The sequence below is a fragment of the Sus scrofa genome, chromosome 7, assembly GCF_054392235.1.
Source record: "Sus scrofa isolate SSC_HxYL_T2T_F1_AM1 chromosome 7, Sscrofa_HxYL_maternal_Yorkshire_Landrace_v2.0, whole genome shotgun sequence".
Taxonomy (NCBI): Eukaryota; Metazoa; Chordata; class Mammalia; order Artiodactyla; family Suidae; genus Sus; species Sus scrofa.
In genome coordinates, this window is record NC_139389.1 from 38,884,824 (window position 1) to 38,908,383 (window position 23,560).

A 23,560-nucleotide genomic window follows, 5' to 3' on the forward strand; every position below is an offset into this window, starting at 1 on the left:
CCCCACCCTGCGCTCCAGACAAAGGGGCAGGCCGCCCCTCCCCCAGCCTCGCCCTCGCGGTTCCCCGCCACCCTCCGCTCCCTTCAGGCCGCCCTTCTGTGACTTCCTCTCCCCTCCAGGGACAGCCCGGGGACTTCAGAGGAACTGCCTTTCACCTGGGCGCGGGGCGGGGAGCCGGCGCGCGGAGGGCGGCCTCCCGGCCCACCCCCTAGCCCGGGTCGGCCCCAGGCCCGCGCCCTCCTCTTTGAACCCACTCCATTGGCCCCCAGCGCCTTCCTGCCCCGGCGTCCCCGCCCCCACCCGGCCGAGCACGTGCTGCCCCCGGCCCCGGGTGGGGGCTGGGCCCACTCCCGACTGGGCTCCCCACCCCCACCGGAAACATTCCTGAAACATTCCTGAAACTTGGAGGCCCGGCCCCTCTGGTTCCCCACCCCGCCTCCACGCCGCGCTCAGGGTTTTCCTGGCGTTCCCCCTCCGCCGCCGGCTCGCCCCCTGAGGAGGGGGCTGGGCCGGGGCCTCGGCCGACCCGGGAGGAAGAAGGGGAGCAAAGAAAAACATGAGTCACAGCCGTGTGTCACTGGGCCGCGTTGCAATTCCCTGCCTCACGGGAGGTGTGGAAGGCCGCCTCGGGGATCAGGGGCGGGGAGGTGCGCCCGAGGAGCCCCCGGCCCGGCCTGCAGGGTGCGCCTCTGACAGCGCCCTTTCTTCTCCCACCGCCCTCCCCGCCATCTTCCCACTTTGGTTTCCTTCTCGTTCGTGCAACAAGTCTTTGTTGCGCCGGGCGGGCCAGGCGTGGCGGGTACCGCGTGCGTAGACCCAGTCCCTGCCCTCAAAGCGCTTCCACGCGACCACCGGCTCCCGCTATTTTAAAAATGAGTCACGGCGGAAGGAGCCAGGGCACCAAGTAGGACCGCTTGTCTCCCAAACACCATCCGGGTCACCTAAAGGAATGACTCCTTCAGGTTTGCCTGCAAACGAGCCAATCGTTTGCCTCGCTTTTAGGGCTGCACCTTGATTGTGGTTCACTCGGGCCCATTAAAAAATTTAAACTCTGGATTTCACAAGTTTCACGTGTCAATTTCACAAGGCCCCTATTTCACCAGCCAGCCAAACGCGGATTGGCCCCGAAATGCACAGGCTGACACCTGTCCGCCCAGGGGAAATCTAGGAGCCGCGTATCTGGGCGAAGGTGGCAGCGGGTAGGCCGCGGAATTCTCCAGCCTGCGCGATTCTCTCCACCCTTGCCACCCGCGCACGTCCACGCGCCCCGGGCCCACACGCCCGGCAGGCCCCTAGAGGTGACTCTCCCCGGGACACCGTTTCCACGAGTGAGGACGCCCTCCCCCGGCAATGGGCTCCTTGGTGATTCCTCTCAACAGCTCCCCACGTCTCCCGGCCCGGGTCCGTGAAGACTGGGCCGTGGCCTCGGGTTCGCAGCCCAGGCCTCCCGCGCGCCCGCCCCCAGACGCCCAGCACCGCACGCCCCTCCCCGCAGTCAGCACCCACCCGCGCGACGGCGGCTGGCTGGCGGCCGCCCTTTTAAATCTCCGGGCTCATTTGCATGGTCCCGCCCCCCTCAGTGACACGGCTGGCGCGGGCGGGCCCGTCCCCCCTGCCCCTGGGTCGCTCTTTTTAAGCTCCCCTGAGCCGGGGCTGCGCTCCTCTAATTGGGACTCCGAGTCCGGGCTATTTCTGGCCCTGGCGCGGCTCCAAGAAGGCGTGAGTTCGCGGCCCCTTCGGTGGCTTCTTTTTTTTTATATCTATCATTTAATTAAATTATTTATTTATTGAGGCCGCGCACGGGCCGTGCCTAGCTTCCTGCCCCTCGCCATCCTTCGGGGGAGGGGGAATATTTTTGTCCTCCTGCCTGGATGTGACATATAAATACCCCGCGGGGGCCTGGGCGGCGAGCACGCGGCGGCGGCGGCGGTCTCTTGAGCGCCTCTGCTCTCTCTCCCGGTTTCAGATCCGCATTTGCTACCAGCGGCGGCGGAGCCAGGCCGGTCCTCAGCGCCCAGCACCGTCGCTCCCGGCAGCCCGGAGCGCGCACCGCAGGCCGGCGGCCGAGCTCGCGGTGAGTCGTCCCCGGGGCCCGCGGCGGCGGCGGCGGAGGGGGGCGCCCGCGCCCCCGCTGCACGCCGCCCCTCCTGCGAGCCGCCCGGGGCTGCAGCGCGCGCCTCCGGCTTTATTCCCAGGCCGGGGCTGCGCGAGCCGCCGGCGGGGGAGGGCCGCGGGGGCGGGCGGCTGGGCCCGGCGGCGCGGGGCGGGCGCCCGCACCCCTTCCCCCGCGCCGCGGGCGCCCTGCGGGGGGCGGGGACCCGGGAAAGGCGCGCGGTGGGGGAGGGGGGGCGCGCGGCTGCGGCGAGCGCGAGTTCTGCACCCGGCAGAGCCCGGTGCACCTCGCGCGGCCGCCGCTCCCGCCCGAGCCCGAGCCGGGGCCCGGGATGTTGGGGGCGGGGAGAGGAACAGGCTGCGGCGCCGCAGGAGAGCGGGGGGCCGGGCGCCCCCCGCAGCCTTGGGAAGTTCTAGAAGTGAGGCGGATAGGCAGGAACCCCGCAATTCGGCCTAACTCCAGTTCGGCCTTACTCCGCAGATGAGGCCGAATCGTAGGGAAGGGGGGTTGGGGCTTCACCCCGACCCCACCTCTGGCCCGGCCCGCGCCTCTTCAGCCCCCAGGGCCCGGCCTGCCCTCCGCCCCCACAAACTGGTTTCTCTGCTTTGCTGGGCTCTGTTGGAACTAGTCCCTTTGACTCCCCGTTTCCATTTTTTTTTTTTCTGGGGCTTTTATTTTGCGGGGAGGGCGCAGAGGGTGGTGGCTTTCTTCCTCTCTGCGCGCGCCAGGTTTCCTGCCCCAAGGCGGGCTTGGGTGCCCCCTCTGGCAGGAAGTGGGGCCGGGTGCACCCGCGTGGCGGTGCATGCAGTCGGGGTGCACCGATTTCCCGCGCCTGCAAGAGCGGCCTGTGCCCCTCCCCCCGCGCGCGCTGGCCCCTCGTCCCGCCGGCCCATCTGCAACCGCCGGGCGCAGACACTTGCAGAGTCACCCTGGGCCAAGGTCTGGAGCAGGGGCCACAGGGACTTAGCCAGCCCCCCGAGGGGTGAGGAAAGCGGCGGGCTAGGAGTGTCGCTGGGAACCCATTCCATCCTGCTGGCCAACTTGCTCCGTGACCTTGGGCAACTCAGCAGCCCTCTCTGGGCTACTTTTTTGGGGAAAACAAGGTAGTTCCAGGCTGGTTTCCTAGGGTCATTCCTGCAGATGGCCCTGGCATTTGTGGAGCCCACATTGCCAGCACAGTGTGTAGGGAGGACAAGCTGGAGGCTGGAAAGGCCTTAATGTAAATCAGTAAGGATTTAAGGAAGGATCGAGGTTGGGCCCTAAACGTGGCTTCACCAAGCCAGGCCTCTCTGATGTTCAGAAACAGGTGGAAGAGACAGAGCATTTGTCGGTCTCACCAGAGAGGGCCTCAGGCCTTCCTTCAGTTTCCTGGAAGCCTCCATCTGGGGTGGGGGCGAGTGGATTAAAGGGTCCCCAGCAGCAAGAGGTGGGGGGAAGCACCAGATGATGCAAGAGCTTCCAGGGACACCCACCAGGATCCCCAGGCAGGCCGGCCCAGCCTTGCTGGGATTAGGGGCTGGCTTCGCCCAACTGGAACCCCCTCTGAGGGGGCCTTCAGCAGACCTCATGTGAGGTCAGCACTCATTTAGCTGATTAATTTTGATGTTTAGTTCTGAAGGGGGTCCTGTGGTGTAATATAAGATTCTAATCACTGCCTGTAATTACAGAGCAGGCCAAGCCACTAATGATGGAGCAGGGTAAATCACCAACCACCTTGTTTAAAAGGGTCTTCAAGTCTTGAAATATTATAAAATAGAATAATTACCAGACAAAGTCTCACCGTCTGGAGCATTTCGAATCTTGAGGATCTGGGCCTTGGGCCCTGTGAAAATCACGAGTTTGCAAAAACGGTTTTTCCTCTCATTGGGTTAAAATTGGAAATTGTCTGAATCTGAAAAGGGGGAAGAAGTCATTTTCAAATGTTGGCCTTCTCGTTTTGATTGGAGTGAAGATTTCCCTTGTTTAAGAACTTTTAACTTCTACTTGGTTTGACCTGCAGTCTGGAGAGGGAGTTGAGGCAGGTGCATTATCGTTCCCCCCGTTTGACAGATTGAAGGGTTTTCAGAAGTGGAGCCATTTGGGCCCACCCTTCGCCAAGGCCAGGAAGAGATTGGTTATCAAGGAGGTGTGGGACCATAGGCCTCCCTAAGACACATCTATCTGTAACTGGGGCTAACTGGGAGGATAGGGATGGGGGTTGGAGTCGGGAGGACCCTCACTGTCCTTTCTTAGCCTCTGGAAGAGACTCCCAAACCAAGGGAGATTTTAGGTAAACTCCGCTAGTAGAGCTGATTAAGCCTAAACAGGCCTCTAATGAGGGAGAGGATGCTAGAAAAGAACCAGGAAGCTTTTAGGATCAGGCCTGCTAGGGCTTCCGGGGGCCAGCTAGCATCTTTTAGGAGGGTCCCTCTCAGGAGAAATCCCCACCCCGCCTGTAAGCTCGCATCAAGGAGAAAGATCTTACCTGACTCCACATGGGTGGGGTGATGGGCAGGAGGAGACTGGTTTCTTTCCTCCCCTCACCCACTATGTTTTTAGCCCCCTCCTCCCTTCTCAAATTGTCCCCACCTTTGAATCCCCAAGGCTTTACCCAGGGAGAGGGCAGCAGAGAGAACTGGTGGGGCAGGCCCCAGCCCTGGCCGTGCTGTGGCCCTGACGGGGCTCGGTCCTGAGGCTGGGGCCCTGGCAGATGGGCGGTACTGTGGACAGGGTGGGCCCGTGGTTGATGTCCATGGCTGTGGGGGGTCCCTGGGCTCCCCCTCTGCTGCCCCCTTGTTCCCTGTGAGCCACCCAGGCTCGGCTTTCTCTTAAACAGGAGGGGCAGCTTGGTGGAGGGAGGGGGCTCTGGCAGTGTGAGGACACCCATCTCACCCACACCTTTGCTGGGGGGGGGGCACCCATGGCCAGATCTGAGCTGGCCCGGGCCCTGTGGGGGTGGCAGGACAACAAAGAGCCCTTCTGAACAGGAGATAAGGAGCTGATTAGGGCCAACGGCCGGGCCCGCCCTGCGGCTGCATTCTGGGACTGGGCAGACCCCCCCATCAGCCGGAGTGGGAATCAAGGGTCCCCTTGGGAGCAGGCATCCTGTTGGGTGTATGGAAGATGGGGGTGGGTAGGAGGTGGCTAAAGCAAGATGCTTTGTTTCAAACAACTTTTCCTGTCTCCCAGCAGCATCCCAGCCGTCGCTCCTCCACCTGCTCTATAGACAAGGAAAGATGAGCGAGTCGAGCTCGAAGTCTAGCCAGCCCTTGGCCTCCAAGCAGGAAAAGGACGGCACTGAGAAGCGAGGGCGGGGCAGGCCGCGCAAGCAGCCTCCGGTGAGTCCCGGGACTGCGCTGGTAGGGAGTCAGGTGGGTGTCAAACCTTTGCCTCTGTTTACTTCTTTGGGCTAGGGAGGTGCCAGGCGTCTTGGCAGCTGAGAGCAGAACTGGCGGGGCGCAGAGTCCTTCCTGTACATGTGTGTTCTGTCCACACGTGCACATACCTCTCAGAGGAGTGCGAGCCTCTGCCAGGGTCCAAGCCGAAGGGACCCGGTGGTCAGGCAGGCCAGTGCTCACACCGGGGTAAAGCACCCAGCCTTTGTTTCCACCTCATCGGGGCACAGTGCATTTGTGAAACGTGGTAAAGGTGAATTATAGAAACGCGAAATGACACATGTGTAAGCCCGGGGTTTTCACTTGTTATATTCCTCACACACAGTATTAGCCTGTTAGTTTACTCCAAAGGTTTCTAATTACTTAACTTACTGTCCATTTCTCTAGTTCCTCATTCCAGTACAGTAAAAAGTTTCTGGGCTAGCACCTGTTCATGGGCCTCCTTGAGTGGCCCTGGGTTGGGCTCTGCCTCCACTCTCTAAAAGGAAATTGAAGCCCAAGAAGTTGACAGTGTTGAGGAGTTGGTGCAGAGTGACTCAGAGCCCTGATTCTGTCCCACCCCTCCCCCCAAAGGTCACGTGAGGTTAAAAGGCCACCCTGGCACTTTGTGCGCCCCAGGGAGCTTGGCCCGTCAGGCTGTGGGGACCACCTGTTATATGGTGGAGATCTTGGTGTCTGTTACAGGGGGGCAGCTGTCCCCAAGTGAGGGGCAGCGGCTGGTGGTGAAGCCCAGTTACTTCCTTTTCAGGGGGGAGAGGAAAGGAATTGAGGTCGATCCCTGGCCTTTAGATGGCAGGCAGTTTGTGTACCTGGGCCTCCGGCTTCCCCGTCTGTAGGTGGAGAGACCTGGCGGAGCCAGGGGTCATGAGAAGTCTAATGGGTGCTGGACTCGAGCTGCCTCATGGAGGGCCCTCAGCTCGTGGGGAACTTGTCCTCTTCATCTGGTCCTTTGGCCTCTCCCAGCCTCCTGTTAGCGGCGGTCATGGTTGTGGGGGGATCAGAAGGGGTGTTGGGTTACTGGACCACGCGCAGCCTGGGGAAACCATAGCTGACGTGCCTTTGCTGCCCAGAGCCTGTGCTGCATGTAGCAGCTTTTTATTCTGTCTTGGGCTTAGTACAATTTCAGTGGCACTAATGGGCAGGGATCTGGGGCTCCAAGATCTGGACAGAATCCTCTGGGGGAGGCAGCCTGGAGGTCCCTTCTGTTTGGGGGGATGTCCTCTCCCACCTCCTGCATCGCCCTGGACACTGGCACGTCCTTCATTGTACATTGTTCAGTTTTCGTGACTCTGCAAGGTAGGTCTTGTCACCTTTGGCAGATGAGGGGAACTGTAGCTCAAGCATAAAGCATCTTGCCCAAGATCTTAGACCTAGGCAATGGCAGAGCTGGGATGCGAACAGAGCAGCCTAAGAAGGGGTTTCTGTCCCCATGACACCCTTCCCAATGGGCTTCTAGCCTCTTGTCATTTTACTGTCACAGGGAAGCAAGGGGAGAGGCCTTGCAAAGGATGTTCAGACTGGGCACCTGAATCCCCAGGGCTGTGCCTGCCATGATTCCTGTGGATTCTGGAGTGGGGCTGTCGGGGTGGGGGTGGGGTGGGGCAGAGACTGTCTGGTGAAAGAGGTGGGACACTGGTGTCTATGCCCTGACCGTTCCATCTGTCTTTGCAGAAGGAGCCCAGCGAAGTGCCAACACCTAAAAGACCTCGGGGCCGACCAAAGGGGAGCAAAAACAAGGGCGCCGCCAAGACCCGGGTGAGGCTTGAAGGGGTGGCTCCTGGTGGAGGGAAGTGGGAAGTAACCCCCCGCCCCCTGCAAGCAGCTGAGGGAGGTCTGGGAAGGGGTGGGCTTGTCCTGATTCTCTGCATGCCCTTTCTCTGGTACGTGGGCCCGATGGGTCTTGGCTAGTTGAGGAAAGTGGGGTGATGGCCGAGGCCTAACTTCTAGGGCCTTGTCTTGCCCAGGACACTGGGGAAGTCAAGTCAGATGTCCCAGAGCTTTCCTGGTCTGGAGGGAGGCCAGTTGGGCAGAATGGAGGGCTGTTCCCCCTGGGCTGAGATGTCACCTCCCCCCCAACCCCAGGCCGCCTGGGTCCTGAGGGTGGGGGAGCAGGCAAGGCCAGATCTACAGTGGCATTGGCCTTTGGAGAAGTTGTTTTGTTTTTTATTTTATTTTTTCTAAGACACGACTCATATCCTCTGAGTCACGGGTGAAGGAGGGAGTGGGGGCGTGTGTGTGTATGTTGGGGTGGGGGGCGGTGTGGCCGGCCAGTCATCCCCAGCTGGACTCCGGTGGGCCTGCTGGGCTGAGAGTCCCGGCTGCCCCTCCCTGCTTGCCCTCGCCCTCCAGGGCACTGGTCACTGCAGGGCACCCGCCATTGGGTGAGCACTGTCAGGGACATTTTTGACAATGGATCTTTTCTCTGACCATCTAGAAAACCACCACAGCTCCAGGGAGGAAACCAAGGGGCAGACCCAAAAAACTGGTAGGTGAAGAGGCTGGGAAAGCAGCGGCGGCAGCTTGGCTCCTCTGGGGAGGCTCTTAAGACTGGGTGGAGCCCCCTGTCTTGTGTGTCCGATACAGAGAGACAGACTTTTCTGACCTGCGGGGCCAGGAGCGCTGGGACTTCGCACTTAGCCAGGCCCAGGAGGGAGGATCTGCCCAGGCCCGGGCTGTTGGGGGGCTGTGTCCACGAGCAGTGAAGCGGCCCAGGTGCAAAGCAGCCCGCACTCCTTGCCCTGCCCCACTGGGCCTGGTCTCACGCTCTCTTCCCTCGACTTCTAGACCAGGCTCAGAACTTCTAGGGCGAACGAAATGAGGGAGGGATCAGGTCCATTTTGACCCTGGGGCAGGAGGAAGCAGCAGCAGTGGAGCCCCATTCTGGGGCGGGTGGTGTCCGTGTTGGGTGGCAGCTGAGGTGGGACACCTCCTCACCAGGAGGCACCATCCACTTCTGGGCCCCAAATAGCTGAGGCCAGAGGCTGCCTGCAGGGGGCGCACTGCAGTGAGGGCCACCAGGGCCTTCCTCTAGGCCTCCCCTGCTCCCCACCTGTGCTCCCTGGGGCCTTCTTTCCTCCACCGCCACCACCATCACTGGGTGCAGGGGGTGAGGGGGTGAGGGGATGCTGGCAGGGCCCCAAGAGTGAGTAACAGGAAACAAGTTGTTTTGGAGTTTGTGCCTGGCACGGGGGCCCCCATGTGGTGTCCCAACATTCCGGCCCAGTGAGTGAGCCCCACACTTCCCCTTCCTCCCCGCCCTGGCCTGGGGTCAGCCCGCGGCCAGCCTGTTGTGGCCGCTCCACAGCCCAGCAGCTGCCCCTGCGGGCCAAGGCCACCTGGGTCCCCGGCACCCACCAGTGCAGTGAGGGGGCTCATTGCACCCTCCAGGCACCCTGTCCCATTTCCTCCCCTGACCACCTCCCTGCTCCCCCCACCACCCAGCCAGTCACTTCCTCCAGCCTAGTGCTGCCCTGGGCCCTGCCAGGTCCCTGCCTTGGGCCTGGGGGCCAAGGGCCTGGCTCGGTGAGAGCAGCCCATGTGTGTGGTTTTTTTCCCTCCCTTTAAATTCTTCCTTTTTTATGAATGAAACTGGGCCGTGGAGGTTGCTGAGTCACCCACACACTCAGCCCTGACTCATCCCCCTTCTGGAGAGCCAGGGAGTGCAGGGAGGGGTGGGGGCCAGCTTGGCCTCTGGGGGTGGCGGGGGGCAGGCCTGGCATTCCTGCTGATGGCCCTGCCCACCTCGCAGGAGAAGGAGGAAGAAGAGGGCATCTCGCAGGAGTCCTCAGAGGAGGAGCAGTGACTGCACCGCGCCGCCTGCTCCCCCGCCCGAGGAGCAGTTTCCTGCTGGGACTGGACAGCTCCGCTCCGCTCCCACTGCCCCCCCTCCCCCCAGGCCCGCGCATCCCTGCCACCCACCTGCACCCTCACCACCACACTACACTGCACACCAGCCCGGCCCACCAGCCCACCAGCCGCTGCAGGGCCCCGGCCCAAGAGGGAAGCAGTTTTCCTTGAAGAGATTTCGGTTTCCGGCAACCCCTCAGCCACGCGCGCCACACCTGCCCCCGCCCCACCCTAAGCTGACTCCCCACTTAGCCACTCCCTGTGCTGCTGCCCTCCCTGTCCCTCCCTCGGCCGTGGGGACATTGCTGGCTGGGCTCTTGGTTTGGGGGCCCCTTCTATCCCCAATTCTTTCCTCTGGCTTCCCACTGAGGGGCCTGGGAGGGCTCCCCTGGCCTTAAAAGGGGCCCAAGCCCCATCTCATTAGACATGCCCCACTCCCTACCCACAGCAGCAGCAGCAGCAGCAGGTGTGGCCACTGCAGAGGGGGGACTGGCCCCAAGATGCCCCCGGCCAACCTGGGTCTCCCCAGGTGTGGCTCACCCACTTCCTTCCTTCCCCGCCTTGCCTAATCCCTGTGCTAGGCTGGGCAGCCCCTCTGGGGGGCGCAGGAAGGCAGGCAGGAGGGGTTTAAGCCCCCTACCCTGTCTAAGCAGGCTCCAGCCCACCCTCCCCCCCCCCCCCCGGAATCTACTGCAGTGATGGAAGTGCAGAGTCACCTTTATCCAGGGGAGGCCCAGGTTCCCGGGGCAGCCACTGAGGGTGGGCTCGAGTCCCTCCCAGTCCCTGTCCGCTTCTAGGCCTCCGTTTCTTCCCCTTCCCTCACGGGGCACTAATAACAAGGAGCTAGCCTTGCCCACTCCCACCCTTCTGCTCCTCCCCCGCCCCCCAAGGTTCTGGTTCCATCTTTCCTCTGTTCACAAACTACCTCTGGACAGTTGTGTTGTTTTTGTTCAATGTTTCATTCTTAGACATCCGTCATTGCTGCTGCTACCAGCGCCAAATGTTCATCCTCATCGCCTCCTGTTCTGCCCACATTCTCCTCCCCCAAGACCCTCTTAGGGGAAGGGGCCTGGGGCAAAGCAGGCTGGGTCACAGACCACCCCGGTCCCAGGGAAGGTGGGGCCCTGCCCCTAGGATGCTGCAGCAGAGTAAGGAGGGGGGCCTGTGTTGACTGTCAGGTGTAGGGGCCGCCTTCTCCCCGTTCTGTCAGGGAGGAGGCAGCCGATATTTGTCCCAGCCTGGGGGCCCCCCCCCTCTGGTTTCCTATTTGCAGTTACTTGAATAAAAAAATGTCCTTTTCTGGACTGAGTCTCTTATGTCTCTGGGCAGGGGTCGCTCCTGAAGGGCTCTGCCCAGGACGGGGGGAGGAAGGGGAAAAGCTGGTGTTGGCTCCACAGAAGGTACCTTAAGCCCCCCCAGAAGACATCAGCTGCACCCCTATAGCCACAAAACATTTTATTTACAAAATATACATACAGAGTACTATACATCAGGCCCTGTCACCACAGAAGTGGCTCCACAGCTGGGTCAGGGAGGGCGAAGCTCTGCCCTTTGGCCCCAGAAAACTGAAGGCCTAGCTGGGGGTGAGATGCTACTGGGGGCTTGGCTGCTATGTGGGGCTGAGGGAACAGGTGCTGCCAGGCACAGGGGGGTGGGGGGCGTGGAGACCCAGGAAGGTGAGCTGGGAGTTGGGGGGAAGCAGCAGGCTGCAGGGTCCAGGACCCCATGGTTCTGAAGATGAGGGCAAGGGGCTCGGGTCACGTCTTGACATCCAGCAAGGGCATCCGCTTGTGCTGGTAGCCACTCTGCCAGCCATGTACCACCTGTGAGGGAGATCATGCCACGGGCTGTGTGCCAGGAGTCTGCCGCACAACCTTGGAGGAGGTAGCCCTCTAGCCACAGCAAGGCTCTGGCTTCAAGGGTGCAAACCGCGGGCCCACCTCTCCTGATTGTGCCTGTCCCAAGTGCTCACCTTGGGGTCTCCCACGTCAGAGAGCAGCTCCTGCTCGGCCTCGTGCAGCTCCTCAGCAGGGTCATAGCTGTACATAGGGAGCAGGTGATGGCGAAGCCGGTCTACCCTGGGGAGCATGGGACGGGTTCAGCTCCGGGGGTCCACAGACACCTGACTGCCCCGTCTCTACTGCTCCTGGCGGGGGCGCTTCCAGTGGGTGCCTTTTGGGGTACACTAGAGCTCTAATACATGTCTGGGTGTGAAAACCGAACAGTGGAGTGTAGGGAATTCCAGGCTAGTTTCATAATGCCTGAGGGGCGTCTTAACCTGCGCAGGGAGCTGAGATGCCATGGGGAGAACTTTAAGCAGAATGTTCAGGGGGCGGGGACACTCACCGCTTTTTCTTCTGGACATACATTACCTGTAACAGAGACACAGCACTGTGGAGGCAGCTGAGCCCAGCATGGCCCACGAGTGAGTGGGGCCCATTTCCACACCCTCCGCTCCCGTAACAGGACAGCTGAGGTGCCCTGTGCAGGCTGGACCAGGCCCACCCAGCCCTGCCTTAGCAAAAGTGTGGGTATATATGAGTGGATGTGGGGGCTCCTTACCACAGCCACCACCACCCCGACCAGGGTGATGAGGAAGAAAGGCCCCAACACATAGCCCACCATGGAGTCGCTGTTGGCCTGGGGGGCATTGGGCACTGTGGTGTTACTCATGACATCGGCAGCTGGAGGGCTGGGTAGTCAGCATGGGCAGTGCTGCCTCGGGAGGGCGCCTCCACTGGGCTCCCTGGGGAGGAGGAAGGAGGTTGTCAATGTCACCCAGAGAGACACCTAGGCTCTGGATCCCTCCCCAAGAGCCAGTAATGTGTGAAAACTTAAGTCAGGTGCTGGGACAAGGGATCTTCCAGGTCAGTGTGCTGGGGTTAACCCTCCAGCAACTCTGCAAATCCTGGGTGTAAAGGGCACCCAGGAAAGGCCCAGAGTCAGGGCCTGAGGCCCTTTCAGCTCCTATCCCCAAATCAAGGTGGGGCCCAGCTCAGGGTGCTGGCCGAAACATTTGCAGCTATCAATTTCTGGGGAAAGGTTAGGTGTATGGTCCCAGCCCCTGCCCAACCTTCTAGGGCACTGGGCTGCCAGCAGCTCCAAGGGAGCAAAATAAGGAGGTTAAGATTAAACTATGAGGGTCCTGGACTGTAGCCTAGGGGTGAGGTAGGGGCTTCTGAAGGGGCGCATCTCCCTCAGTCCCGGTCCAATTCCCACACTTCAGGCCATAGGTCCTATATGCCCTCTTTGTCCCTGGTGTCACTCCAGACATATCTCCTGGGCACCATTTCCCCCACTGGTCTCATGTGCCAGGGTAGACACAAGTGGGCAGGACTGGATTGCATCTGCGAGGTGATGTCACCTTCCCCTGATCCCCACTCGGGGCTCCGCCCTAGTCCCTCCCCTCCTGGCCCGGGTTTGACAGGCGGAGGTGGAGAGGGTCAGTTCCCATGACAGAGGGAAGGAGATTGCCCGTGGAGGCTCAACGCCGATGCCCCGCGGTCTGCGACCTCGGTTCGCCTCGGTTCCCATCGGAAGGCAAGGTATGAGCTTGGGCCGGTCCCGGGGCCCGTGGGGGCTGCGGGCTTGCCCAGTCGCATCGCACCGTCCCAGAATCGCACCGTCCCACAGTCGAGGGGACATGCCGAGATAGGGAGAGTGACAGGCCGTTCTTAGGACGCGGACCAGCAACGGCGTGCGGGAGGTAGTTGCCATGGCGCTGGGAGGCTCAGGCCGGGGGAGGGGAACTTGGGAGCGCAGAGGGGCCCGGGTATCCCGGAATCCCGACACCCCGAGGCGTGGACTTGTGCCGGCGCTCTGCAGCCCATCCAACCCGGCCATGCCTTACCTCCCGCCGCTGCAGCCCGGAGTGGAACGCCCTCGGTTGGCTCCCGGGCCCCGGAAGAGCCGGCAGGCGCGTGATCAAAGGACCCGGGGAAATGGGCGGGGCCACAGCATCGGAAGGCAGAAGGCCCGGAGACTCCTGGAGCGGCCAATCAGGAGGCGGGGAATGGGCGGTGCGAAGGCGGAGACGGCCCGGGCTGCAGGGACCACCACGCGACGGCAGGGGGCAGCCGAGGGCTGCGCAGCGGGGAGGGGCGGGGCGCGCGCGGCTTCCCGGCGTCCCCCGGGGCGGGAGCGCTTGGGAGTTCACATTCCAGGCAGAGCTTGGTCTCCTTTGCGTGCTGATCTGGTTGGAGCCCTGGCCCCACAAGCGCCCCCGTTAGTCTTTTTTTTTTTTTTGTCTTTTGGCCTTTTCTAGGGCCTCTTCTGTAGCATATGGAAGTTCTCAGGCTAGGGGTCGAATCGGAGCTGTAGCCGCCGGCCTACGCCAGAGCCACAGCAACTCGGGATCCGAGCCGTGTCTTCGACCTACACCACAGCTCACGGCAACGCCAAATCCTTAACCCACCGAGCAAGGCCAGGGATCGAACCCGCAACCTCACGGTTCCCAGTCAGATTCGTTAACCACTGCGCCACGATGGGAACTCCGCGCCCTGTTAGTCTTTATAGAACCGCACAGACGGTAGTATTGCAGCCTGGCCCTCTGTGCTCTGCCCAGAGGGTAGAATATGCAGGTCCAGAGTCGCACCTGCCCAGCCCATGGACCTTGGATACACCCACCCAGCCATCCTCTCTATGCCTCAGTCTTAAAGTTGGCAAAACAGGCTGCTATAAAGATTACACAGTGACATGGGTAGAGCCTGGCACATGGCATACCCTGTATTTTAAATTCCCTGTTAACCTCCTTCCAGTTTTCTGAGGCACAGACGGAGCTATGAGGTGAAGTCCCCCTGGGTCACAGGTAGCTTGATCAGTAGGTGAGCTTGGTTTGGTAAGTAAAATGTCACAATGTCACACACTTAACTGGAGAAATGTGAATAAGATTGTTGGATTTTACCAGTGTCAGTGTCCTGGTTGTGATGTTATACTACAGTTCTGCAAATGTTAGCACTGGGCGGAGCCGGCCAAAGCATATGAGGGATTGCTAATATTTCTTACAACTACATGTGAGTCTAAAGTTAAGTCAGGGGTTCCCGTTGTGGTGCAGCAGAAACAAATCCCACTAGTATCCATGAGGATGCAGGTTCAATCCCAGTTCTTGCTTAGAGGGTTGGGGATCTGGCATTGCTATAAGCTGTGCCGTAGGTCGCAGAGGTGGGTGGGATCCCATGTTGCTGTGGCTGTGGTATAGGCCGGCAGCTGTAGCTCCAATTCAACCCCTAGCCAGGGAACCTCCATATGCCACCAGTGCGGCCCTAAAAAGCAAATAAATAAATAAAGTTACGTCAAACTGTGTGTGTATAGTTTATACCACACCCTCCTCTCCACCACCACAATCACATGCAATTGGGAAAATTCCAGATTGGCAGGTGATGGAAAACGTCCAAGGACATAAAAGTTGTGGCAGGTTAAGGTCTCCTGAATCCTCAAGTGCTAATGGAGATACAGGGGTGGCATGGGTCATTGTTCTTGCCAGGGGCAGCCAATGGCATGGACATGGTTGAGCCACTTCACTTCCTCAAGTCCTACCAGCGGCAATTAATTGAGGGCAGATCTGAAGGAGTAATACCCAGTTAGGAACCAGAGGACAGGTGAGAACTCTGGCCTTTTGCTTAGAATTGCCACCATCTGACTGATGGGGAATCAGATAAAGGGAAAGGAATGAGAGAAAAGCTTGGGTTTGGAGGCTGCAGGTAGATTTCCTGGGGTTCTCAGGCTTTTGAGTGTGGAGAGTAGGGAGACCACTCATGCCAGGCTTTTACCAGAGCTGAGGGCAGAGGGAGGAGGCCCCTACCCATGTAGTGCCCCTCTCATCTTACAAGGAAGTGGGAATTAAGTAGTAGGTTTTAGAAACCAGGCCCCCTTGTCTGCCCACACATCCAACCTTTGTCCCTGTTCTCAGGACTTCCAACCACATAAACTGAGGGTCTAGTGATACTGGGATGATACTCAGCATGTATTTACTTCCTTTACCCCAGAACACTATTCAAGGTAGTAGGGGCAACTTCAATTTAAGGAGTTCCCGTTGTGGCGCAGCGGAAGCGAATCCAACTAGGAACCAGGAGGTTTCGGGGTCAATCCCTGGCCTTGCTCAGTGCGTTAAGGATCTGGCATTGCCGTGAGCTGTGGTGTAGGCCGGCAGCTGTGGCTCTGATTAGACCCCTGGCCTGGCAACTACCATATGCTGTGGGTGCGGCTCTAAAAAAGACCAAAAATAGGAGTTCCTGTAGTGGCGCAGTGGTTAACGAATCTGACTAGGAACCATGAGGTTGCGGGTTCGATCCCTGCCCTTGCTCAGTGGGTTAACGATCCGGCATTGCCGTGAGCTGTGGTGTAGGTTGCAGACACGGCTCGGATCCCGAGTTGCTGTGGCTCTGGCATAGGCTGGCAGCTTCAGCTCCGATTAGACCCCTAGCCTGGGAAACTCCATATGCCGCAGGAGCAGCCCAAAAAATAGCAAAAAGACAAAAAAAAATTAAAAAAAAATAAATAATAAAAAAGACCAAAAATAAATAAATAAATAAATACAAATGAACAAGCTGAGACCCTGAGCAGCTCAAAGACTTCTGAGAGCCCTTGGTGTGATAGACAAGGGTAGGGCATAATGGGAGGATGGGTGGGGCACCTCTTTCTGACCAGCTGTGTGCTGGCTGCTGCTCTAGGGCTGCATTTGAGGCCTGGTTTGTTCCTATGATGACATAAACTTCAGTAAGTTAAATCCACATACTGTAAACCCTTGCAACTAGTAAAATAACAGAGTTATAGCTTATCAGCCAACAAAAGAGACAAAACAGAAGAGTTCTCTTTTGGTGCCTCAGGTTAAGGATCCAGTGTTGTCACTGCAGTGGCTTGGGTCACTGCTATTGAGTGGGTTTAATCCCTGGCCTGGGAAATTCCACATGCCATGGGCATAGCCAAAAAAAAAGAGATAAAATAGAGTAAAAAATTCTCAGAGTTCCCACTATGGCACAGTGGGTTAAGAATCCGATTGCAGGAGTTCCTGTTGTGGCTCAGTGGAAATGAACCTGAACCTGACCTAGTATTCATGAGGATGCAGGTTGGATCCCTGGCCCCACTCAGTGGGTTAAGGATCTGGCATTGCTGTGAGCTGTGGTATAGGTCACAGAGACAGCTCAGATCCTGCATTGCTGTGGCTGTGGTATAGGCCAGCAGGTGTAGCTCCTATTCAACCCCTAAACTGGGAACTTCTATATGCTGCAAGTATGGTCCTAAAAAGCAAAACCAAAACAAAGAAAAACTGACTCAAGAAGAAATAGAGACTCTCAACAGACCTGTAATAAGTAAGAAGGTTGGATCAGTATTCGAAAACCTCCCAAAAAAGAAAAGTCAGGACTAGATGTCTCCACTGGCCAATTCTACCAAACATTTAAAGAATTAATATCAATTCTATCCCAACTTTTCCAAAAATTAAAGGAAGGGGAACACTTTCTAGCACAGTGTGTGAGGCCAATATTATCCTGATACCAAAGCCAGAGAAAGATTCTGTAAGAAAACTAAAATAGGCGAATATTCCTTACGAATATAGATACAGAAATCTTCGAAAAATACTAATAAACAACATCCAATGGAACTTTAAAAAGGATTATACACAATGACCAAATGGGATTTATCCTAGAATGCCAGTGTGTTTCAGCTATAGGAAAATCAATACCACACAGCACATTAATAGAACAAAGGAGGACAAAGGAAAACAGCCACATAACTCAATGGCTGCAGAAAATCTGACAAAAATTCAACATTCGGAGTTCCCTTCATGGCTCAGTGGTTAATGAATCCAACTAGGAACCATGAGGTTATGGGTTCGATTCCCTGGCCTTGCCCAGTGGGTTAAGGATCCAGCATTGCTGTGAGCTGCAGTGTAGGTTGCAGACGTGGCTTGGATCTGGCATTGCTGTGGCTGTGGTGTAGGCTGGCAGCTGTAGCTCTGATTCGACGGATTGGACCCCTGGCCTGGGAACCTCCATGTGCCACGGGTGCGGCCATGGAAAAGCCAAAAAACAAACAAACAAACAAAAAATCAACATTCTTTTGTGATAAAATCACTCAGCAAACTAAGAATAAAAGGGTAGCCTTTTCAGCAAATGGTGCTGGAACAACAGATAAACTATATGCAAAAATTTGGAGTCCCTGTTATGGCTCAGCAGGTTAAGAACCCAACTAGTATGCATGAGGATGCGGGTTTGATCTGTAGCCTTGCTCAGTGGGTTAAAGATCTGACATCGTGAGCTGCAGTGTAGGTTGTAGATAATGACTCGGATCTGGGGTTGCCATGGCTGTGGTGTAGGCTGGCAGCTACAGCTCTGATTCAGCCCCTAGCCTGGGAACTTCCATATGCTGCAAGTGCAGCCCCAAAAAGAAAAAAAAAAAAAAAAAGAAAAAAATTATCAACTTGAATTTATACCATGTAATATGGTATATACATTATGATGCATGATTTTATTATACGAAATTCTAGAAAATGCAAACTAAATTATAGTGACAGAAAGCAGATTAGTGTTTATTTGAAGAAAGTGGCATGAGGGTCAGGAGAGACCCTCACACACACAAAGAGGCACGAAAAAACTCTTTGGGGTGATGGATAGGTCTCTTTGTATGAACACATATGTCAAGCCTTATTATACACTTTAAATATGTGCAGCTTATTTAAGTTACTTATATCTCAATACAGTTTAAAAAAACATGAGTAAGGAATGCCTTAATGGGGAGTTCCCACTGTGGCTCACTGGGTTAAGGATCTGGTATTCAGTGCACATTTACCTGATAAACGAGATAATGGACTGAATGACACGTGGGACAGTGGGCCCCTATCCAGGGCTTGGGAAGGGGGAGACACATAAAGGAGGAACCAAGACTGTAGCAAAATCTGTCGGCCACTACCATACCGGCCTGGTTCAACCTTGCCAGGCTGGCCCAACGTGTCCTGACCTCATTACTAACTACTCTGTGGCTTCAAGTAAGTCAATACCTTGGACTCTCAGCATTCTTCACTCTAAGATAATACCCACCTCAAAAATAACAACGTTTATGAGATTAAGTATTAGGTAAATGATAACATGGTCCATAAATGTAAGGGACTATTTCCTTTTGACTACAAAAATCAAATTGCTATCAAGAGGTAGAGGAGTTCCCTTTGTGGCACAGCCAGTTAAGGATCCGGTGTTTTCTCCATGGTAGTGTGGGTTTGATCCCCAACCCAACCCAGTGCAGTGGGTTAAAGGATCTGGCGTAGGATGCAGCTGTGGCTTGGATTCCATCCATGGCCTGGGAACTTCCATATGCCTTGGGTGTGGCCATAAAAAAAACAAACAAAAAACCCCCAAAGAGTTGGAAAAAATACAAAATCACAAAAAAGAAAATAAAATTCCTCATAATCCCAACTTCAAAGGGTACTTCCTTCCCAGCCCTGTCTCACACAAGTTCACTTACTTTTGTGCACTCACCTGGTGTTCTGCGTGCAGTCCCTGTCTTTCCACCTCCAAACCTTTACTCCAGCTGTTCCTCCACTCCATCCAGAAGCCCACTGGCCTCTTTCAGGAGGGCGGGGCTGCTCCACAAGGAAGGAGAAGTGGGGGACGAGCTTCACTGAGACGTTGCCCCCTAGAGCTGGGGGGCCCCCACACCATTCTGGGATAAGGGTTAGTGGGATTGAGGAACCACAGTTCCCACGGCTGCTGCTCCCATCCCAGCAGTCTGAGGAGGGGAGGCGTGGGGCTCTCTCTACTTCAGGGTACTTTGGGGTTGTCATGGGTGTTGCAAGGAGTCTTAGGAGCAGGGTCCCTCTCCACCTGGCCCCCAGCCTCTCTCAAGCCCTGAACTTGCCCTGACTTTGCCTAAGTTCTTCCATGGTGGTTCCAGGGGTCCCCTTCCACCCCGGTGGTTTTTCTATAACAGGAGGCTCACCTTCCTTCCAAAGCTGGGCAGGGCCAAGGACAGCAGGGTGGGGCTGGGGTGAGGAGCGAGGAGCGAGGAGCGAGGAGCGAGGAGCTCCCCTTCTACCCCCGTGGGTCTGCATATCCTGAAGGAGTTAAGTGAGGAGGGCCTAAGTGAGTCCTGAAGAAGGTGGGAAGGAAGGGGTGGCTGACGGGGAGGCCCTGCTGGCCAGCCCCTGACGGCACCTGAGGCCTGACCTGCAGCTTTCCTTCACCTGCTCAGTGTGACCCCCGCCAATCCTACTTTCCTCTCGTCCTCTCGTCTCCTCCAGGCTTCAACTCCCTCAAGAGTGAGGTGAAGATCACAGTACCTGCCTCTTAAGGTAGATTCCGGGGCCAGGGCCCTGGTCCCTAGCCCTGTACACAGTAGGGGGTCAAGGAATTGTCTGATCTGATGAGAGAGGACTCGCTAAAGCGCAAAGCACTAGTCAAACAATATTAGCTGTTATAATTGGTCCACTCCACTTCCTCAGATCCAGTCCCCTCCAAGTAAAACAAATTCCCCTCGACTCCACCCCAGCAAACTGCAAACCCCCTCGCAACGGCTCCTCCCTTCTCCAGTCTCAGCCCCAGTTCGGCTTTTCTCGCCTGTCTCAGACTCAGGCCCTGCAGGAAGTGACCAGCCTTCCACTAGCTCCTGCCCAAGCCTGGGAAAGTTCACAGGCTCCTGTGCCGAGAGATAAGGGGGTGGAGGAACTGGGGCTTCCTTCCCACTTCCCCTCTAACTCTCGGACTCAAGGCAGGAAGAGAGAGCTGCAGAGGGGCCTCGGACGACAGGCTTCCCTGGGCTGTTTGTTCGGACTGGTCCGTGGGCACCAACAGCCTTACACCAGAGGGAAGAGGCTCTGCCCCTCTACCTGCTCCCCCGCTCCCTCCCCAGACCCCCAAGGGGACATTTGCTTCTAGGTTTTGGGGGACAGTGAAGGTGTGAGTGTGTGGCTGTGCACTGATGAGAGGACAGAGTGACACTACGTATACGCTCTTTGGGCTGTGGACACTGTCCCAAAGCCATGGCTCTCTGCTCCCTTCAGCCTGCACTCCTAGGCGCCTGCTCTAAACCACTCAGCTGGAGACCAAGCAGTCTCCCTGCCTTCAGAAGACGGGCTCTTTGACCTTTCCAGAAGGATGCATAGCGCATGTGCATTGTGAGCCGTGCAACGTTATATGGTGCATTCAGAAAACCGCAAAAAGTCTACGAGGCTCAGGGAAAAGAAAGGCAAGGGTAAGTGGTAAGAAATGAGTCTACTGAGGTGGGCAGGGGCCAAATCCCAAAAGGTACTGGGTACTACTCTAAGGTCTTAGAGCTTTACTCTGAAAGTTGTGGGTACGAAGAACCAGATTGTGGCCAGGACTCTGGTGGCTGGGGCGGGGGGCGATCAGTGAGCCACAAGGGGAACTCCAGGACAATCATTTTAAAAGAGGTATTTTTGGAGTTCCTGTTGTGGCTCAGTGGTAATGAACCCGACCAGTATTCCTGAGGATGCGGGTTCGATCCCTGGCCTAGCTCAGTGGGTTAAGGATCTACTTGCTGTGAGCTGTGGTGTACGTCCCAGATGTGGCTCAGATCCTGTGTGGCTGTAGTGTAGGCCAGCAGCTGCAGCCCCAATTCAGCCCCTAGCCTGAGAACTTCCATATGCTGTAAGTGTAACCCTTAAAAATGGCAAAAAATAAAAAAGATATTTTCATGTCAATGGAGCCAGAAGAGCTGGCTATTTACAGCATGGCCAGAGATCCGCATTCTTTGCTCAGGGTTCCAAACTGGAATACTGGTGCAAAGCCCCTTCTCACTGTGCCTGTTTCCCAATCTGTAAAATGAGAGGAATGGACTCCATGATCCCTAAAACCCTCCCAGCTTACCACACAGTGATTCACCACTGTTGCCTTATTTTTATCCTTTTTACACCTCCGCCAGTGCATGACTACTCATACACCCTCGATAAATATTCATGGGGAGTTGCCATGAGCTGTGGTGCAGGTCGAAGATGCTGCTTGGCTCCCATGCTGGCAGCTCCGATTAGACCCCTGGCCCAGGAATTTCTATATGCCGCAGGTGCGACCCTAAAAAAAAAGGTGGTTTGCTTTCCTAGGTCTTCGCTTTCTTGACCATACAAAGGTGATGACCACAGGTCCTCTGTGTCACAAAGATGGCAAAGACTAAATGTAAAGCAGTGAACACCTCCTGGCACCGCGGGCCTGGCACACAACCCAGGAGCGCTCAGTAGGCAGCAGTGTCGTCTTCCCCAAACGCCCAACCAGATGTAGTCACTGCTGTTTTAAAACCTTTGTTGGCTTCCCAGTCATGCGGAGTAAAGTTCAAGCAGCCAGCCAAGCCACCTGACCCCAGCTGACCTTTTCTGCGGCACCTCCTGCCCCTCCTCCTCCCTCTCCAGTACCCCTATCATGTTCCAGCCCCAGCAAACTCACTGTTACCCGAGCGCAGCGCCCTTGCACATGCCGTCCCCGTGGCCGAGAATCCCTTCACCCCTCGTGAAAGCCTTTCAGATGGTGGTGGTGGCTCCTCTGGGAAGGGGTTAGTCACTCTCTTGGCCTTTTTTTCCCCTTTTTTTGGCCATGTCCATGTCATGCGAAAGTTCCCAGGGCTGGGACTGAACTGGCACCACAGCAGTGACTCAAGCCACATTGGTGACAACCCTGGATCCTTAACCTGCTAGGCTACCAGGGAACTTCCTGGCCTTCTTTTGATTGCATTTGTCACTTTGCACTGTGCTTGCTTGTGTCTGTTGTGACTTGTCTTAGTGAACTCAGTACAGACCTTGGCATTTCCCAAACAAGTGTTCACTCACAGCCACTCTAATGATCACACACACTCCTTCACTTATTTAACGCTCAAGACAGCCCTGCGAAGTGGACTTCTTCCACCGAATAGGGAGGAACATGGACAGTAACTTCTCCAAGATCACAGAGCTTGTCCACGGCTGAGTGGAGACCCGAACCCTGGTCTTGTTCCAATGCTCACAGCTTCTGCTATGGCGGGCGGTTTGTCCTGTCCTTCCTCGCTTTTCTGAACCCTTTACTCGTCCTGCCCTTCTGGGTCCTCTGGCCCAAGCTCTCTCCTTTGGCCCCTCTCACCCCAACCCCTAAAGGCTCACCTCCCCAGGCTGTCACCTCCTCCACTATGTGCCATCTGTCACCCAAGCTGGTGCCTCTGTGAGGACTGCATGTCCTGGGCTTAACACACTGCTGGTATTCAGGACACAGAACATGGAGCCTCATGGCAGCATCGCAGATGCCGTGATGTTAGCTGGGTGTCACAAGACCAAGGAGATAAAATAAACCTTTCACACCTCAAACGTGTCTGAAACCAGAAAGTAAACAAATCCATGGTTTATAACAACAGGCTTTCCTGAGCATGATTATCAGGTCTCCTGAGAGGGTGGGAGCCAGCCTGACTGGGGTTTGAATAGGAATTCTGCCAACTCAGTCTGGCTTGGGTGGTCAAAGCTGCCACCTGCAAATGACAAAGGGTGTAGGAAGTGCAATGCATGTTACACCACTGGCCCTGGTGCTGGTTCCAGCAATGTCAGAGCTGCATTCACTTTCTTTAGGCTAACTTCCTCTTGTCACTCATGCTCAAAGCTTTGGGGCCTCTTGAGTCTCTCTCTCTCATTTGTTTTCTTGCCACAAGTCCTGCAGGCAGGCTGCTGGGAGACTGGGCTGCAGCGAGATAATCCCAAAGTTTGCATTTACACTCTGAGAATGAAGAGCAATCAACATTAGAGAACGTGCTGGTGGTGGGCCACCTTTCGAATGGCCCACGATGGTCTGACAAGAGCCAGTGGAGTTTCTGGAAATCCAGACCCCAAGCAGAGGTGGCTTCCTGATTCACTTGCACCAGCATTCAGAAGCTCATAGGCTCATTACACACACTAAATCCGGCAAAACAAAGGATCCTTTGATAGAGGAAGGAAACTCATCATAGGATAAAGGAATCAGAATTTCGGGAGGAGAGGGTGCCCTGAGCAGCTGATAGGCAATTTGCCCTGTGGCAGAATGAAGTCATCAGGTTGTCACTGTTCAGCAACCCACTTTCTGCTTATTTTTGGCCACCTGCACAGGCAGCTGGTTCACTAACCAGGTAACTTGGTTTGACATTTATCATCATATAAATGAGCCAACTGTCATCCAGGCACATACACTTCAGTCTCCTGTGAGTTAAACTCATGCGAATCTTGCCCTGGTCCATGGACCACTAGGTTTCTTGGCCCCTGGTGGTGCACAGTGGGGTCCCCAGAGGTCAGCTGCCCTGGGTG

At 56.6% G+C, this 23,560-nt stretch overlaps 2 protein-coding genes across 6 annotated transcripts; one reads left to right on the forward strand and one right to left on the reverse strand.

The window, feature by feature from the left end:
• Positions 1-1,335: 1,335 nt before the first annotated feature.
• On the forward strand, positions 1,336-10,637 carry HMGA1 (high mobility group AT-hook 1). 4 transcript variants are annotated; one of them, XR_014809022.1, is made up of 6 exons: positions 1,336-1,719; positions 1,967-2,074; positions 5,282-5,463; positions 7,159-7,242; positions 7,922-7,972; positions 9,236-10,637. XR_014809022.1 is itself a non-coding variant. In NM_001185155.1 (6 exon segments), coding segments are annotated over 4 exon segments (324 nt in total). In that variant the 5' UTR covers positions 1,627-1,719; positions 1,967-2,074; positions 5,285-5,328; the 3' UTR covers positions 9,290-10,637.
• A 136-nt stretch (positions 10,638-10,773) lies between these two features.
• Positions 10,774-13,277, reverse strand: SMIM29 (small integral membrane protein 29). Of its 2 annotated transcripts, NM_001190191.1 has the most exons (5): positions 13,184-13,277; positions 11,896-12,079; positions 11,680-11,705; positions 11,306-11,411; positions 10,774-11,156 (listed from the first exon to the last, which is right to left on the reverse strand). In NM_001190191.1, exons 2-5 carry the CDS (start codon positions 12,004-12,006, stop codon positions 11,091-11,093), a joined length of 309 nt encoding a protein of 102 aa, NP_001177120.1. In that variant the 5' UTR covers positions 12,007-12,079; positions 13,184-13,277; the 3' UTR covers positions 10,774-11,090. The 2 variants fall into 2 exon arrangements, with proteins under 2 accessions (NP_001177120.1, XP_084822489.1); XM_084966363.1 differs by lacking the exons at positions 11,680-11,705; positions 13,184-13,277 and having other exon boundaries at positions 11,896-12,078.
• Positions 13,278-23,560: the final 10,283 nt, after the last annotated feature.

What these genes read in the sequence shown, in the direction of transcription:
- SMIM29 (NM_001190191.1), bottom strand. Translation starts at nt 12,006, where the DNA reads ATGAGTAACACCACAGTGCCCAATGCCCCCCAGGCCAACAGCGACTCC. An exon ending in TCGGGGTGGTGGTGGCTGTG is followed by an intron (nt 11,706 to 11,895) that starts GTAAGGAGCCCC and finishes TCTCTGTTACAG; the next exon opens with GTAATGTATGTCCAGAAGAA. An exon ending in CTGACGTGGGAGACCCCAAG is followed by an intron (nt 11,157 to 11,305) that starts GTGAGCACTTGG and finishes TCTCCCTCACAG; the next exon opens with GTGGTACATGGCTGGCAGAG.